At 41.5% G+C, this 18358-nt stretch overlaps 1 protein-coding gene across 1 annotated transcript in view; it reads left to right on the forward strand.

The window, feature by feature from the left end:
• Nucleotides 1-18358, forward strand: part of LOC138796597 (melanopsin-B-like) — an 88352-nt gene that overhangs the window by 51081 nt on the left and 18913 nt on the right. The window contains exons 2-5 of the mRNA XM_069976208.1: nt 8242-8381; nt 10652-10785; nt 15532-15735; nt 17990-18161. Of these exons, the coding sequence (XP_069832309.1) occupies nt 8242-8381; nt 10652-10785; nt 15532-15735; nt 17990-18161 (650 nt within the window). The remainder of the gene's footprint in view (nt 1-8241; nt 8382-10651; nt 10786-15531; nt 15736-17989; nt 18162-18358) is intronic.

Consider the following 18358-nt stretch of genomic DNA (forward strand, 5'->3'; position numbering starts at 1 on the left):
AATTTACTGATGAGCTATCTACTGGACACACAACAACCAGCACCCATACCAATCACAATCACTATACAATGGGTTTGTCTATGATTACTGTGTAGTGATGGCAATGTGTACCTGCAGCCCAGCTCCTATTTACTTGAATGAGACCTCAGCTACAGTTACACATTGCCGCCAATATACAGTAAATGGAGACAAACTGCATTCACTATATAGTGTGGGCGCCAAACATCTGATCTGTGGGTTTTGGGTGTTTGGCACCCTGCTGGTCAGTGACAGATGAGATATTCTGTATCTATTTTGTCCAAAGACCCCTGTAAAGAAAATCTGTCAGCACCTGGATCCTACCTGAGGTACTGACAGTGTGGTATTGTTGATATATTAAGTTGCCATAATTGTTTGTGTTTTTTTTAATTTATGTGTCTTAGGTTTAACAGTTATCAGCACGGACAATGTGTAGTTCACAGCATGCTATCAGTATACCATATAACTTCTGGATGTTTTGGTCAGAGCAAGACCTTTATCAACAGGGTATACTATATGCAGGAAAAGATAGCAGACCGTGTTGTAACCAGCCCCATGATTTATTTAGTGCGCAGACATATTGTTATTTTGCAGTGTGCTGTAGTTGGCAGTGCCCTAGTGAGCATGTTGCCTTTTGGTAGTTTGTCCGTGCATTGGATTATGCACAATCCTGGGTCTCCTCCCCACGCCTTCCTCCTCCCTCTTCTTCATGAATAATCAATGCTGCCCTGCCTCCTGCACGCTCAGATGTCAGCTAGTGTCTCTGATTGCAGCTCAGTCCTCTGTAGGCAGTTTATGTCTGAAAGAAACAATTAGATATAGTTGAATCTCTAAGCTCAAATGTGTTGGAGCTGTGGTCAAGGGTTACTCACCTGTCTAGAGCATAGTTTGAATTCCCTGATGGAAATGAAATATAATTATTTATTTTTTATTTGTTTCTCATTATTGTATTATTGTTAACAGTGCAAAGAATTCCCAATCAGCTCCCAATTAGTTAAGTATTTTTAATACAAAGATGAGGGGGGGATATATATATATATATATATATATATATATATATAATTTTTCTAATCATTGAATCAAAAAACAAATTTAAAAACGAATTTGGAGCTGATTGGGAATTCTTTGCACTTTTAAAAATCATACAATAATTAATTATATATATATATATATATATATATATATATATATATATATATATATATTTTATTTCCATCAGGTGATTCGAAAAAAAAGGCCTACTGGTGGTCTCTAGACAGATGATTTACCCCTAGAACACTGCCAACAGAGGACTGAGCTGCAATCAGAGACACTAGCTGACAGCTGCGCGAGCAGGTGGCTGGGCAGCATTGATTATTCATGAAGAAGAGGGAAGGGAAAGGAGTGGTGAGGAATGACAGAGTGTGGCACAAATGCTAAGCTACAACTCCTCTTTGACTCTTCATAACAGTAGGGTGACCCAAGATTGAGCATAATCCACTGAATGGACAAATTACCAACAGGCAACATGCTCATTAGGGGACTGCCAACTATAGCATACTGTCAGCACCTCAGGTAAGGCCCAGATGCTGACAGATTCCCTTTCAAGGATTTTGCACTAGAGTATGATAGTCATAAATTATGCACATGTTCTGGTCTACAAGAGGCCACATCTCTTTCCATTAGGCTCTGCTAATCTTTAAAAACTGTAAAGCATGACATAAAACCAATAAAAACTAATCAAAATTTTGCATAAATGAGGTTTGCCGTAAAAGGCATACTAAATCTTTACTCCCATAAATATATCTAATGGTAAAAAATTTAAAGATTGCTACAAGCACAACCAATACATTGAGTTAAGCCTAATGTAGGGTCAGAGGGTGGTAAGCATAGCAAGGAATTCTATCTATTACTTTTTACGTCAAGAGTCAACCTTTCATAACTCACATAAAAAAGAGGTGTATAATGTACAGTCATTCACAACACATTTTATACATATTCCTCACACGTAGCAAATAATTCGCTCTCATTGTGAAATATCCTTGAAAACCAATAAGCACCGCAAATGTTTTGAGCGTAATTTATATTTCTTATATTCTAAAACATGATATAGCTGTGCATTTGTGCCATAACCGTGACAGCCATTCATTAATTCCTGAAAAGGAGAGGAATTGTCATGTATAGCATAATCGTTGTGTGGGCATTAAGGTCACGTAGGTTCATCATCAAAATGTAATAAATCTAGACCAGTAAACAAGTTTACATATCAATGAGAAATGAGGTAATGTGGGTAAAGTTTCAGTCTGTTTCATTTTCACACATGGCAGATTTTATTCAGACGTTTCTGTAACTTTCCTATTTATCTAAATGGTGCTTGCAGAAATTAGCTTCTTACCAAAGCAAGGTAATTAAAGTATATCTGTCATGACATAGAAAACCCTCCAGCAAGTATATAGTTAAAGGCGAATTTCACATAAGGAAAACTTGTCTTCTATTAAAAGTACATTAAAAATTATATAGATGTGTCTATACAATGTATTACATTTAGTGATGAGCGAGCATGCTCGTCTGAGCTTGGTACTCTGTGGAGAATTAAGGTACTCGAAGGTATTTGTTGCTAGGACGAGCATCTTGCGATACTCGAGAAAATGGCATCATCCTTTTCCTGCAAGTATGTGCGCAATTTCTCAGCCATGCAGGAGACTCTTTGGTAGAGCGTGCGATGATGTGGGACCCATACATGTCGATAGCAGCGATTTGTTGGCCAGATCAGATGATGCGCATGCAGGCTGGAAGATATTAGGGACAGAGGGACAGAGCTGCTGATTGTCAGGGAGAGCGTTACCAAGGGAATTAGTGTTCCTGTAGGCAGGGATACTAGTCAAAGAACCCAACAGCCCTTGTAAGGGCTTAACATTTGTATTTTTTGGAGTACTCCAGACTGCTGGCTGGGATTGCAGTGCAGCTACCACCATCTTAGCTGTGGAGATCAACTTCTGGCAGGGGACAGCAGGTGGTGCGTACAGACCCCAAAGAAGTTCTCACTACTATTATTTTTTTTGTGGCTGGTGCTGCTTCTGTTGTACATTGTATTGCTGTGATTTGTAGTACAGCTGCATAGAACCTCACTGCTCATTGTCCTGTTTAAGAGGTGGCTTACACCATAAAGCACCACTTACACATAGACTCTATAAGACTACCTCCAAAAACTAGTCTGACCATTATCTGTTGTCATCTGCAGCCGGTCTACAGGGTTGCTTTCTTTTTTAGTGCAGCCATATCCAACCTCACTGCTCATTGTCCTGTGTAACAGGTGCCATACACCATAAAGCACCACTTACACACAGACTCTATACGACAACCTCAAAAAACTAGTCTGACCATTATCTGTTGTTTCTACTCTTAACCAAACGCTGACCCAACATCCAATTTTTTTAAGGGCCAACCGTGTCAGGCTTAATTTTTTGCACCTTCAACTGCTACCTCATGCACCTTGTTCACTGTTTTTTTAATGCCATGCTGTGTCAGGCTTAATTTTTGGGAGGTTGAATGCCTGCCTCATCTACCTTGTTCACTGATTTCTCACCGCAATGCTGTGTCATGCATAATTTTTGGGAGGTTCCACGCGGTCTCATCTACCTTGTTCACTGAGTTCTCACCGCCATGCTGTCAGGCATAATTTTTGTGAGGTTCCACACCTGCCTCATTTACCTTGTTCCCAGAGTTCTTACCGCCATGCTGTGTCAGGCATAATTTATTATTAGGATCCTTGTGTTGTCCATTTCGAACCATATAATTTTATGATATAAACTTGCTGTGGGTGTCCTCTGCCGTCCTCTCATTTTGTAGCTGTTTCAAAGGCAGAAGTCAGCAGCTCGGTAAAGGCCACTTTATCGGCTGTTTTTTTAATCTTCGATTTCAAATTTCAAATGTAAAATCAAATCGATTTCAATTCAAGGGCTATTTTGCAGGGCTGTCAGGACATCCATTGTATCTCCAAGATACACGCCACAGCTAAATGGAACAGACAGTGAAAATGGTGGAAATAGTCACTGTTTAGCAGGCAGGATCAATCAGGTTGGAAGAGGCGGTAGTAGTGGGTGGTTTTTCCATCAAATTCTATTTAAATTTGCCTTCTCTTAGATACTCTTTAAAGGATTAAAAGTGTATTCATTCAAATTCCGGGGCCTCTTAAGATGACTGTGTTATTTCTTTGTCCCTACCTCCAATGATTTGCCTCTCATGCACAACTACATGAGGGTGTAAGGCTAAATCTAGCCATAATCCGGCTATTTTTATTGCATGATTGTATTGTCCATTTCATACCGTGCAATTGCTGGATACAAACTTAAAGGGAACCTGTCACCCCCCGTGCCGGGGTGACAGGCTCCCGACCCCCGTTAGAGCCCCCTATACTCACCTAATCCCGCCGGGTCCCGCTTCTGGAGGTGGTCAGGTGATGAAGATCTCAGCCGCTGCAGCCCGGCGCGCGCGCTGAGAGATGAGTCCAACACCCATAGAGAATGACAGGAGAGTCCAGCGCTCAGTCATTCTCTATGAGCGTTGGACTCATCTCTCAGTGCGCGCGCCGGGCTGCAGGGGGTGAGATCTCCGTCACCCGACCACCTCCAGAAGCGGGACCCGGCGGGATGAGGTGAGTATAGAGGGCTCTAACGGGGGGTCGGGAGCCTGTCACCCCGGCACGGGGGGTGACAGGTTCCCTTTAGATAAATAAAAAAAAATCAAACTTCAAACTCAAAATTTAAACTAATTCAAATTCATATTCAAATTTTAATTCAAATTCAAGGGGAGCAGTCAGCTTGTCAGGCACTGGCAGGGGAACACTCTTCAAGGCATGTGCCTTGCCCATCTTAGTCTGGGTCAGCACTATTGTCTTGAGGTTGACCACCAGAATTTGGCGTAATGGTGTGATTAGGCAGCCTCAGAGGCATCCATACATGCTGCCCCTGCTGTTTCCTGTCCATTTATAATAATAAATAATAATAATAATAATAAATTTATTTGTATAGCGCCAACAGATTCCGCAGCGTGGTGTTTCAGTCATTTTGTGAGGTTGACAGGTTTTCACGCAACCTCCCCTGGGCCGAGCTTGGGTCCCCTGCAAAAATGCTTGAGTTTCCCATTGACTTCAATGGGGTTCGTTACTCCAAACAAGCACCCAAACATCGGGAAATATTTTTCTCGAGTATCGAGCACCCAAGCATTTTAGTACTCGCTCATCACTAATTAGCATATCTGTACGGTTCTGTCACACTGATAGCTGATTGACATCCAGGAAGTGAAGAAAACTGGCCTCTGTGCCAATCCACATTGTCTCCTGCTCCCACTGCTCCCCCACCTTTGGAGAACAATATTCCATGTCTCACATTGTGTTTGCTCAGCAGAGACTGATGATGCAGACAGGGGGCAGGGCGTGATGTCACAGGAGCCTTGGCTGGATCCCCCAATCCCCTGAGTGATTCACCACCTCTGACCAGCCAGAAGCAGCTGCTGCAATTTCACTGATTGTGGAAAAACCTGCAGTCAAATTCGGGCTATGTTTATACATGTTGGAGCTTCATTGCAGTACTGCAGCATCTTCACAAATATAATGGAATAACACAAGTAAATGATGCTAAACATCACAGAGGATCAGAGCCGGCACTGCCAGTCCCGCCTGGACAAAAAATAAGGCATAAACAGTATAGCCCATGTAAGATAATATGGGATAAAGTCCTTATCGTGGGGCTCAACTTCAAAGATAAAAGATACTTGATCATTATATGTGTGTGGAGATGAAAAGAAAAAAAAATTAATTCAAAAAGTTTTTTTTACTTTATTCCAATATCGGCATTACAGGTAGAGAATACAGTGTGCTGTGTGGGTGGGACCACAATGAAATGATAAAGTACTACAAATATTTCAGTAACACAATGAAACTGCAATGTGTGAACACAGCCTAGAAGTTATGCAACAGCTTTGGGCGGGAATGGGCAGAGTGAAGGACTGTGATGAACAGCTGAGGGAAAGCAATGCATTCTTGATCTTGTACTGCGTACAACTGCTCAACCAGGAAGTACAACCACACAATACAGAACAAACAAACCCAAAACAAATTGATTTTAGGTAGTTTCAAAACTTGGATAGATAGGTAAGTAATGCTATTTGCTTCTGCAGAAGGTTAATTTTTTAACCTGTACTGGAGTTACCCTTTAACCCCTTAACGACAAAGGGCGTATATTTATGCCCTGTTGCCGTAAAGGACGTTCAGAGCGGGGCCGCGCGGCGACCCCGCTCTGAACCGCGGCGGTCCCGGGTGCCGCTTGTAGTCCGGGACCGCAGGTATTAGCGGGCACGGATCAATTAATACAGTAATCAGATGCAGCTGTCAAACATGACAGCTGCATCCGATTACCGGACGCAGCTTATCCCTGGTGTCTAGTGGAGGAGATCGCTCCTCTGGGATGTTATCCCGGAGGAGCGATTTCCGTTTCTGAAGCCGGCCGGGGACTGCTCCAAGATAGCGGCGTCCCCGACTCGGCACTCGTTTACTTCCGGCTGCAGCAGCCGGAAGTAAACGAGTGCCTAACTCATGGATCTCTGCAGCATATCTATGCTGCAGAGATCTCTATGAGAGATCAATGCACTTATACTAGATGTCCCCCAGGGGGAATAACCCTAACCCCAGGGGGGCTTCTAGTATAAGTGTAAAAGTTTTTTAAAAAGTGTCATTATTAATAAAAAGCCCCCTCCCCTAATAAAAGTCCGAAACACCCCCCTTTTCCCAGGTTATAAATAAAAGTAAATAAATAAATAAACATGTTTGCTATCGCCGCGTGCGTAATCGCCCGAACTATTAATTAATCACATTCCTGATCTCGCACAGTAAACTGCGTCAGCGCCCAAAAAATCCCAAAGTGCAAAATTGCGCATTTTTTGTTGCATCAAATCCAGAAAAATTGTAATAAAAAGCGATCAAAAAGTCGTATATGCGCAATCAAGGTACCGATAGAAAGAACACATCATGGCGCAAAAAATGACACCTCACACAGCCCCATAGACCAAAGTATAAAAGCGCTATAAGCCTGGGAATGGAGTGATGTTAAGTGACATATATTTGTTGACAATGGTTTGAATTTTTTACAGGCCATCAGATACAATAAAAGTTATACATGTTACATATCGTTGTAATCGTAACAACTTGAGGAACATATATAACAAGTCAGTTCTACCCCAGGGCGAATGGCGTAAAAACACAGTTCCCCCAAATAAACAAGATGCTTTTTTTTTTTCAATTTCACCACACTTTGAATTTTTTTCGGGTTTCGCAGTATACTTTATACAAAAATTCAGCCTGTCATTGCAAAGTACAATTAGTGACGCAAAAAATAAGGGCTCATGTGGGTCTCTAGGTGGAAAAATACAACTGCTATGGCCTTTTAAGCATAAGGAGGAAAAAACGAAAATGTAAAAATCTAAATTGGCTCTGTCTTTAAGGGGTTAAAGAGGTTGTCCAGGAAAAAAATCACTTTCCCCCCCTATCCACAGAATAAGGGAGAAGTAGAAGGTCGCGGGGGGTCCAGCATCCAACCCGAGGCTCTATTCATTCCTATGAAGCAACGGAAAGAGACGAGTAGAGAAGGGCGCTCTACTTGGCTCTTTCTGTCGGCTCCATGGGAGGAATAGAGCCGCGGGTCGCATGCCAGACCCTTGGCTCTATTCATGACAGAGACGTTGGGGCCTAATATGGATAGGGAAAAAATGAATTTTCCCTGGAAACCTCTTTAAAGTGTCAATGTCGTTTTAAAAAACTTTTGACATCTCATAGAGACAGGTCGAAAGTTAAGATCTGTCCTGGTCTGAGTGTAAAATTAAGCAAGGAGAAAAGGGAGAGGACCACACTGAGCGTGGACTTCACAAGGATCATTCTCACGAGCGGTCAGGATCTGAACATTCGGAGGTTTTAGAAATGACAGTGACACTTTATTGCTTGCATTATGTATGCTCTCCATTTTGCTTTTAGTGTACAGTAGCTGCTCCATTGGTCAGTTTAGGGCCCCATTGTGCTGCTCATGCTTCTGCATTTCATTCTGTGCTGGTGGGGGGAGTCTTTTTTATCAGTTAGTTAGGTTAGATTAATTAGGTTTCAGATTTTTTTTTTTGAAAGGCAAGGGCAGTTTCAGCTGTCCAAGAATGGTGTTAGGTGTATTTACTTATGTGTCAAAAACTTTCTTTGTTCCCTAGGCAGTGGAGCTTGGATCTCGCAAAGGCGTGTCACTTCCAGAAGTTCCAGACCAAGTTCTGTACATGTTTGGAAGTTGTATTCTTATTATTGGTTCAGTCGGTGTTGTTGGAAATCTATTAGTCCTTTATGCATTTTACAGGTAAAGTATTGAAATAATCATAAAGCACATCTGTAAAAAATATAGTTCGATATAAAAACCTATTCTGTCATTGCTTCTGAGCAAGAATTTTCTGTAATACCACATCCAAAGTAATATACCACAAAAAAAAAAAAGTGGCATGCTCAGACGCTCAGACGCCATTAGATCAGGATCGGCGTCACCACAGGGCTTACCTGGGCAAGTGCCAGGGCCCACAGCATTCCTAGGGGCTCCAGGGGGGAAAAGGGCCTAGGTGCTCTAATGTTCAGCCTGCTGCAGTGTAGGGTGGAACATCAGACACAAGAGACGGAGTAGGCCCTGCACAGAGAAAGAAAAGGGTGAAGGACCTGATCACATGACCTGAAAGTCCTCAACCTTAAAGTGTGCAGAGTAGCCTGGCAGAGAGGAAGAGGGAGAAGACTAAGCTGTAAGTGCTGTGTGTTAGTGTCAGTCAGTGTCTGTGACAGTCCATCATTGTTAGTCAATCAGTGTCATTCACTGTCTGTCAGTGTCAGGCAGTGTCTGTGTCAGTCAGTCAGTGTTAGGCAGTGTGTGTCAGTCAATGTCTGTGTCAATAATGTGTATTAGTGTAAGTTAGTGGTGTCTCGAGTGATTTTGCATAGTGTGTGGATGATGAGTGCATAGTGGATGGATGGGCCGCCCACTGAGGCTCTGTCACCTGAGGGCCCGCAGAAACCTGGAGCCGGTCCTGTGTAGCTGAATTGTACACATGTAATACTGTCACAGTTTGCACATTTACATGTCTTATACATCAGTTACTTTCTCTGTTAATTGCTCTGTTTTGGGTCAAGTTCTACTCGAAACAATACCAAAATTATACTAATTACACCTAGGGATGAGCGAACCGGTCGAGGTTCGGGTTCGTATGAACCTGAACTATCGGCTTCTGATTCCCGCTGTCTGCCTGCTCCGTGGAGAGGGTGGATACAGCCTGAGGACCGCCTAGAAAACTGGGATACAGCATATGGCTATGGCTGTATCCCAGTTTTCCAGGCGGTCCTCAAGGTTGTATCCACCCTCTCCACGGAGCGGGCAGACAGCGGGAATCAGAAGCAGATAGTTCAGGTTCATACGAACCCGAACCTCAGCTGGTTCGCTCATCCCTAATTACACCTCAGTCACTTTTTTCAGTTGTAGAAAAAAATTATATAATTATAGAAAAAACTAAATATATATGTATTTTTTTCTTTGAATTATTCTATTTTGTACTTAAAATAACTTACATTTCTATTAGATTAGATTACTTTAGTCATTTTTTTCTGTTAAAGAGGACCTGTCACCCCGGAGCTGGGGTGACAGGCTCCCGACCCCCGCTAGAGCACCTTATACGTACCTGATCCCGCCGGGTCCCGTCTCTTGATCCGGTCGGGTGACGGACATGTCAGCTCCTGAAGCCTGACGCGCGCGCTCCTGAGATGAGTCCAACGCTCATAGAGAATGACTGGTGAGTCCGACGCTCCGTCATTCTCTATGAGTGTTGGACTCATCTCAGGAGCGCACGTGCCGGGTTTCGGGAGCTGACATCTCCATCACCCGACCGGATCAAGAAGCGGGACCCGGCGGGATCAGGTACGTATAAGGTGCTCTAGCGGGGGGTCGGGAGCATGTCACCCCGACACGGGGGGGTGACAGGTTCCCTTTAATTGTGTTGTTTTACGCCCAATTCTAATCTGAACTACACGCCATTTATTATTAATAATAAAAAAAGCATATAATAATAAAAAGCTAAATGCTTAAAGAGGTGAAATGAAATGTTTTCAATGCCCATATTAGTGTTGCAGCCATGCATCACTATATATAATCCTCAGAGGAGTAAGCTAATTACACTGCACTTACAGATGTATTGTGGCATAAATAATGACATAATCATACACACAATAGATATTAACATTTCATCTATTCACAAATGTTGAATAAGAGGTTTGATGCCTGATATAAGCGCCACTCAAGCATGCTCAAATGGGATTGCTTAGTATTTTAATTCCGGGTGGCTGGAGAAATTTAATGCCGTCCTAGGAAGTCCTGGAAAACATGGATACAGCCTATGGCCTATGGGCTGCATTCAACTTCTTCCGCCACTGGTATTGAAATGCTTGAGTCATGCTCATCTCTATATCTGTATTAGTCCTGATGAAGGTTCCGAGCAGCGCCTGTTGCCTGTTTTTTTTTGTGTTTTTTTTGGGGGGGGGGGGGGGGATATTCCTGTTGTTTTATCTCTCATGTTACTAACGCGTTTCTTTTATTTTCAGTAACAAGAAGCTAAGAACAGCACCAAACTACTTCATAATGAATTTAGCAGTAAGCGATTTGCTTATGTCTGCTACCCAAGCACCAGTCTGTTTCCTCAACAGTTTTAATAGGCAGTGGATCCTTGGTGGAATAGGTAATTGAACTGTATTGACATGTGCATTTTACTTATAAATTTAAATTTACTTAACAGTAAATTATAATTTACTGTTAAAGTGTCCCTGTCGTTATGACTTTCAAAATCTAAATCAACAGTAGATGTGATATAAAGCAAGTTTGCAATTTACATTCATTATTTTTTTTTTTGTTATCCTGCTGTAAAACAAAGCTGTACTTACCAGAAATCCAGATCCAGTCTCCTGAAGGCAGATTTCCTGACTTGTGCTGGTTGAAAAAAAACTGGAATTCCGCCCAGTACAGAGTGTCATGGCTCAATCACATGACTGCCTTCTCTCTGTGAGCACTCATATGACCTGTGAAACACAGGACTTCCTGTTTCCTGTTCTTTGAGAGAGAAAAAAAGTCAGAAAACAGGAAGTGCCGTGTTTTCCATGATAACTAAAAAAAAAACAATGAATGTAAATTGCAAACTTGCTTCATATCCCATCTACTGTTGATTTAGGTTTTGAAATTTATAACGACTGGTACACTTTAAGGTTTGAATCAATCTTCTATGTTTCTATGTCTGTTTCTGCCGACAATCTTTTCTATTTCTACATCCTTCATTTCTAGTGTGATTTCCTTTGGTTGTGTGGTTAGGAATAGGTTGGTGCATGGCATGAATCTAATTATTGTGTTAGTGTGGTGCCTTCATTAACCAGCCATCTTCTGACGTCACTCCTTTCTTATTTGGCAGCTTCTTGGATTACTGTTGGCGCTCCAGCCAGCTGTCTACGCCAAAAAGCTGCTTCTGGATGTGACGTCACGAAGATGGCAGAAGTCTGCGCCAAGTAGTTCAAGTGATACATAAAAGGTATGTATATTGCTGTACATAAATATATATATATATATATACTGTATATATATATATATATATATATATATATAGATAGATAGATAGATAGATAGTGTGTCACTATAAATGCATGGCTGCATGGTTACCATTCCTTTTATTTCTTATCACACAGTTAATGTGTACAAATATGCACGGTGCACGTTCATAAAATATGAACACTGTTTGCTTCTTCAGTGAGCTGCAAAGATATAATGCATGTCTAGTGCTTACATGCAGTCCTGATTTTTATTTAAAGGGAATCTGTCACTAGGTTTATGCTGCCCTAAATGAGGGCAGCATATACTAGTGAAAGAAATGCTGAACACATAGATGTATAACTTACATCTTTCTGTTCAACCGTTCTCCTAATATGCAGAAGAATAAGATTCTTGCCCCTCCCCCTTCCCTCCAGCTACTTATTAACAGTTGACTGCCTATACCCAGCATGAATAGATAACGCTGTCCTGTCTCAGTCAGTTAGTGATTGGCTGAGTGGGCTGTCAATTTTGCGATGGGAGTGACAACCTACTAAGCCAATTACTGATTGACTGAGCAGAACAGCGCTGTGGTCGGTGATTGGTTGAGCAGGCTGTCACTCTTGTCTCTAGTAGAGATGATCGAATAGCAGAAAATCTTACGTTCTATCGAACTCAAACCTTGCCGAACCTTCCGCATTTGATTCCTGATGCCTTCCCTGTCCGTGGGGAAGGAAAAGACAGCCCGGGTACCGCCTGGAATTATGGGATACAGCCCATTACCTAGTCTTGTCTCTAGTCTACTTAGTTTTAGCTTTTAATCTGAAATATATTTTTTTTCCTAATCAAAAGTACATAGCCCAAGTTTGTGTCAACAACAGCATTTTAATTTTAATTTTCTGGTGAAATGGTCCGTCCTTTTTGATGGCTGTTCTAAGAAAATCAAGAAGAATTTTACCACAGGTAAAATATTTATCCTGGAGAAGGTCTAACAAGTAAGACAGAGATGCCTTGTCTGAAAACAGTGTCAGCTGTATTCTTCTATAGACTAGTGAGATTAGCTAAGTCTAACCACTAGACATACATTTACTTTCACACTGAAAGTCATATCTGTATCTGGTCTGACATGTGCAATTCTCGAATTCTCATAGGCCTTATGGAGGACTGGCCAACATCCAAACTGTCAGCATATTTCATAAAATCCACGGCCCATGATGTCTTTCAAGGAATTCGGTGAATTCTGTTAACTAAAATTATCTTCACAACATCTTGCATGAGTCCGAACATAGGGAAATGTGTTAAAAATAGTGTTTCATCTGCCACTGCTAAAATGGAGTGCATGATGGATAAATATTCACTAGAGCGGTCTCTGTCTGTAATAATAATAACTGGCCCTGCTCCCTCCTGGTTTACCAGAATGGAAAAGGGACAAATTTACCAAATTTTAGTGCAGATATAGTAGTAGATTTATCAAACATGGTGTAAAGTGAAACTGACTCAGTTGCCCCTAGCAACCAATCAGATTCCACCTTTCATTTTCCAAAGAGTCTGTGAGGAATAAAAAGTGAAATCTGACTGGTTGCTAGGGGCAACTGAGCCAGTTTAACTTTACACCATGTTTGATAAATCTCCCCCATAGTGCATACATGGAGTGTGCTAAATTTAAAAAACTTTTAACACTTAAAGGCTATGGAGGAGATTTATCCAACATGGTGTAAAGTGAAACTGGCTCAGTTGCCCCTAGCAACCAATCAGATTCAACTTTTCATTTTCCAAAGAGTCTGTGAGGAATGAAAGGTGGAATCTGATTGGTTACTAGGGGCAACTGAGCCAGTTTCACTTTACACCATGTTTGATAAATCTCCCCCTATGTTCCCACACAGTAAAAAAATTACCAAAATACAGCTGTAATTCTGAGGTAAAAAATGTGCTCTACTGAAGTCAAAGTGCACACACAGTATAGCATGACGGCCACAATTGATTACAACCATTTAAATAATAGACATGCTCATTGTCAATAGGGATGAGTGAACCGGCCGAGGTTTGGGTTCGTATGAACCTGAACTCTCGGCTTCTGATTCCCGCTCCATGGAGAGGGTGGATACAGCCTGAGGACCGCCTAGAAAACTAGGATACAGTCTATGGCTATGGCTGTATCCCAGTTTTCCAGGCGGTCCTTAAGGTTGTATCCACCCTCTCCACGGAGCGGGCAGACAGTGGGAATCAGAAGCCGATAGTTCAGGTTCATACGAACCCGAACCTCAGCCGGTTCGCTCATCCCTAATTATTACCACCTGCGTTTGCAGAAAAAAAATGATGTTTTTTTTTTCTTTCACCGGTTCACATACTGTTTAATTTCACTCAAAATTACAGTAGTATTTAGTTAAAATTTTACTGTGTGTGTGTATCCAAATACTGGCACAACGCCGCTGATAATTCCAGCCCCCTTCCTCCCTGACTTTACATCATGTTGTGGGAACCCAGTAAATCCTTTGGTTAAAAATGGCTTTTTTTGTAGCAGTTTTACACTTTTACCCCAGGTAAAACAGGGATGACTTTGGTTTGGATAAAAAAAAAAGTTTGGCTTAAAATTTACCACTTTTCCACAATTCAAAAGCAATTTAGGCTTGCTAATAGTTAATCTAAACATATAAAAGCAACAGATTTATCCAACAGCTTGATAAATGATAAAATGTGGTATATCTTGTGCGTTCTTAAACAGAACTTACACGGTCTAAAAATTTTTATAGTTTTAGTAACTGGTGCCTCTTAAAGGGAATCTGTCAGCTGCAAATAACGATGCAAACTGTTAAAATTGTTAGATAGCTGTTCGATCAAGGAGACACCTGGTACCTTTCCTATGTCTGTCTGTGATTCAGAATGTAGAATTTATATATATATATATATATATATATATATATATATATATATATTAAGAAGGGTCAAAGCGACTTTCCCAAGCTCCTGATGTGCAGAAAGCTGTAACACATCCTTACATCCCCCTCCCATACCTGCCCCTGCTTGGTACTCAGATTCCAGGTATTAATCTAACAGGGAGGGGAAGAGAGGAGACATTCAAGCTTGCAGCTATTCAGGAGCTTATAAAAGACTCTGACTTTTTGTATCAGAGAATAAAAGCATGTTTCTTCATTCTGGAAGCACAGATTTATATATGAAAAGTACCATGTGTCTCCTTGTCCTAACAGCTATCTAACAGTGTCAGCAGTTCGGAACATGAATTACAGCTGACAGATTCCCTTTAAGCCTCGCCCCTTTTTACTAAAACCTTTTGCTTTAGGGCTAAGGATTAAAACTAAGGCCCTGATATGTCAAAGCGTGTAAATTAGATATTGGTATAAACTGCCTATAAAAGCCAATCACAGCGCAGCTTTCATTTTACCAAAACTGAAAGCTGAGCTGTGATTGGTTGTTTTGGTTGTGATTGGTCTATGTTATATTCTTTGATATATCTGGGCCTGAATTTTTGTCCCAGGTAAAAAAAAAGCCTAGCTAGGACTAGAATTCAGATTTACCAAAATTAAAGGGAACTTATCACCCCTGGATGGCCCCCGAACCCACCCTACTCCTGGATACAGCCCTGTATACTTACCCCATCCTGCTGGTCCCGCTCCTGATGCCAGTCCCACTGTGGAGATACGGCCTCCAGCTTCAATTATTTCCTATGGATGTCGGGCTCATCTCTGCTCATTTGCATATCGAGTGCACAGGTGAGTGGGTGGCCATATCTCCATGATGGAACCGGCATTAGGAGTGGGACTGGCAGGATGGGGTAAGTATAGGGTAAGTATATTTTTTAATACTTTTTACTTACGTTATTATATTATGTGTTTGCATTCATTTCTATGCTTCATCTGTTCAGACTCCAATCATGTTTTCCTGCTCTCTGTTCCAGCCTGTAATGTCTATGCATTCTGTGGGGCGTTATTTGGGATAACCTCGATGATGACGTTGCTGGCTATTGCTGTGGATCGTTATCTAGTTATAACCAAACCATTACAGTCCATACAATGGTCTTCCAAAAAGCGGACATTGCAAGTAATTGCTCTTGTTTGGTTCTATTCATTGATGTGGAGCATGGCACCATTACTTGGTTGGAGTAAGTGCAATATGTTGACCTATGAATGAGAAGACATATAGAAATTGAATGATAGCTTAGAGGCACTCAGGCTGATTACCTGCATTGTATCAGGGCTTAAGCTTAGATTAAAAACAGATTTCATATTATGTAATATTACTTAAGATTAAAACACTAAAAAGTCCGAGACTGCATTGCTTACAGTGACTTTCAGGTTTATTGCTCGGCTTTTACATGATCTTATCCATGTTATTTCCAGGAACATTAATCTGATACTATGTATCCATTTTTTTGCTTTGTGATTACATTTATCATGTTGTCTCAACATCTTATGTGTAGTTTTACACAAGACTGTCTGTAGGGAAGCCATCAGTATTTACCTATACCTACAGTTATCACAATGCATTAACAATGCACCATTATATAATACCAAAGAGGTGCGGTTGACAAAAAACATATTGTTCATGTATTTAGCAGAATCTATTATGGTTGTAAGAACTAGGTGCCTATGATAGGCTATGAGGTCTAAATGCTGCATCTGGAACCTTGACAGTTAAAGGGGTATTCCGTTCAAACATGACTTTTCATATGTTGCTGCCCATGGTGAGACTAACAATTTTTCCATACTTGTTATTATCTATTCAGTCTCCTTCCCCCAGTTCTGAGCTGCTGCTTTCTACTTAAGACACAAAAAACTGTATGTGAGCTTTTCTCTCCATCTCCCCCCTCCTCCCCCCTTTACTTCTGAGCCGGCTGATGTAAACAAGTCCCAACCTACAACTTGTAGCAACTTTTTAATGCTGGGAGTATTAATCACAGTTCATCAGAAACTTGGCCTCAAATTAATCCTCCCAACATTGCAAAGAAGCTACAAAGTTGTTTACAACAGTCGTCTTGGAAGGGAGGGGGGGAGGAGGGGGAGAAGGAGAGAAAAGCAGCAGCTCAGAACTGGGGGACTGAGACTGAATAGATAACAATAATTATGGAAAGAATTGTTAGTCTTAAGGCCCTATTCCACAGGCCGACTGAGAATAGCAAACGAGCCCTATTGGCTGCCTCCACTATGCCACGCGGCAGCAGAGATCGAGTGAGTGTGGGGCGGGGAGCTGTGGGGGGGGCTGCCTGGGTGATCGTTAGATTGTCTGGGCAGCCCATAGCATACAGCAGCGGTCTGCTGCCGCTGCTCCTATTCCACAGAGTGACGGCAGCAGATCGTTGCTTTATGAGTCGTTTGCCTTTCAACATGTTTGAAAGACAAACGACGCAACGATCAGCCGACATGAACGATGTCGGTTGATTGTTGCCTTTTATTCCGCGGGACGAATACGGCTGATAATCGTTCCTTGGAATAGGGCCTTTACTGGGTGTAGTTTTTTTTTTTTTTTTAATCTACAAGACTTTTTGAAACTAAGGTGTATCAGCTGTTCTTTATAGATTAGGTTGTGTAACATACCAGGGCTGTTAAGTGCACTGACTATATTAAAGGAGTATTCCGGAGAGAATTCCCTCTACTCATCTTCGTATCGGGTGCCCGGCTTCTGTCTTATGAATACAGCCGCAGATACGGTACGTGACCCACGGGTCTATTCATTTGTATGGAGCTGAGTGACCCGGAAAGTTCTTACTCGTCTCTTTCTGGCGGCCCATGAATAGAGCCGGGGGTCATGTGCCGACGCACCATACCCGTGGCTGCATTCCTAACAAGGAAGCGGGGGGGCCAATACGGAGATTGGCAGGGGGTACGAAGTCGGACCCCCCTTCCCCACAATCTCTTACTTGTCACCTATCCTGTGAAAAGGGGACAAGTTAATTTTGCCTAAACAATCTCTTTAAATTGATCAGCAGCATGAATGTTCCTCAGTGATCTAGAAGTTGGGAGGGCTGGATACTACATACCACACAACATCTTTATTCAGCCTTTCTTTGGACAGCCATCATTTCACACCCAAACAATGGCCGTTATTTCAAAACAACGGCTGTTATTGTGGTGCAAAATGACAACCGTCCAAATAAAATGCTCTCAAGTGGCCAAAAAAAAGACGTTGTGTGGTCCCATCAATGAGAGATACAGTAGCCATACTCTCCCAGTGTCCCATTTATTAAGTGGAAAGGAGTTTGTGCCTAGAGTTCTTAGTTCTAGTATAATAATACACGTTCATGAAATGTATACGAACTATTTTAACGGATATACATACAACTTTAATATGTTTATAGGTGAATTAATTTACCTGCTAATATCTGTTATGTTGAATATGTCTGTTTATTATATTTTTAGGTTCCTATGTGCCTGAAGGTTTAATGATATCCTGTACTTGGGATTATGTCACATCTACAACTGCAAATAAAAGCTACACTATGATGCTGTGTTGCTTTGTCTTCTTTATCCCACTTATTGTGATATTCCATTGCTATTTATTCATGTTCCTGGCAATCAGAAGTACTAGCAGGTAAGACTATAGTAACTACATAGTAACTTATGTTCCTAATGATGACTAATACTAAATGAGTCGTAGATGATAGGCCCCTTTCACACTGTAGTTAGAAGTTTGTGTCCGTGGTTTTCATCAGTGACATCTGTCAACCATAGGCTTCAATGTTAAAATATGGCATATATATATATATATATATATATATATATATATAT

Source organism: Dendropsophus ebraccatus, chromosome 7, assembly GCF_027789765.1.
Source record: "Dendropsophus ebraccatus isolate aDenEbr1 chromosome 7, aDenEbr1.pat, whole genome shotgun sequence".
NCBI lineage: Eukaryota > Metazoa > Chordata > Amphibia > Anura > Hylidae > Dendropsophus > Dendropsophus ebraccatus.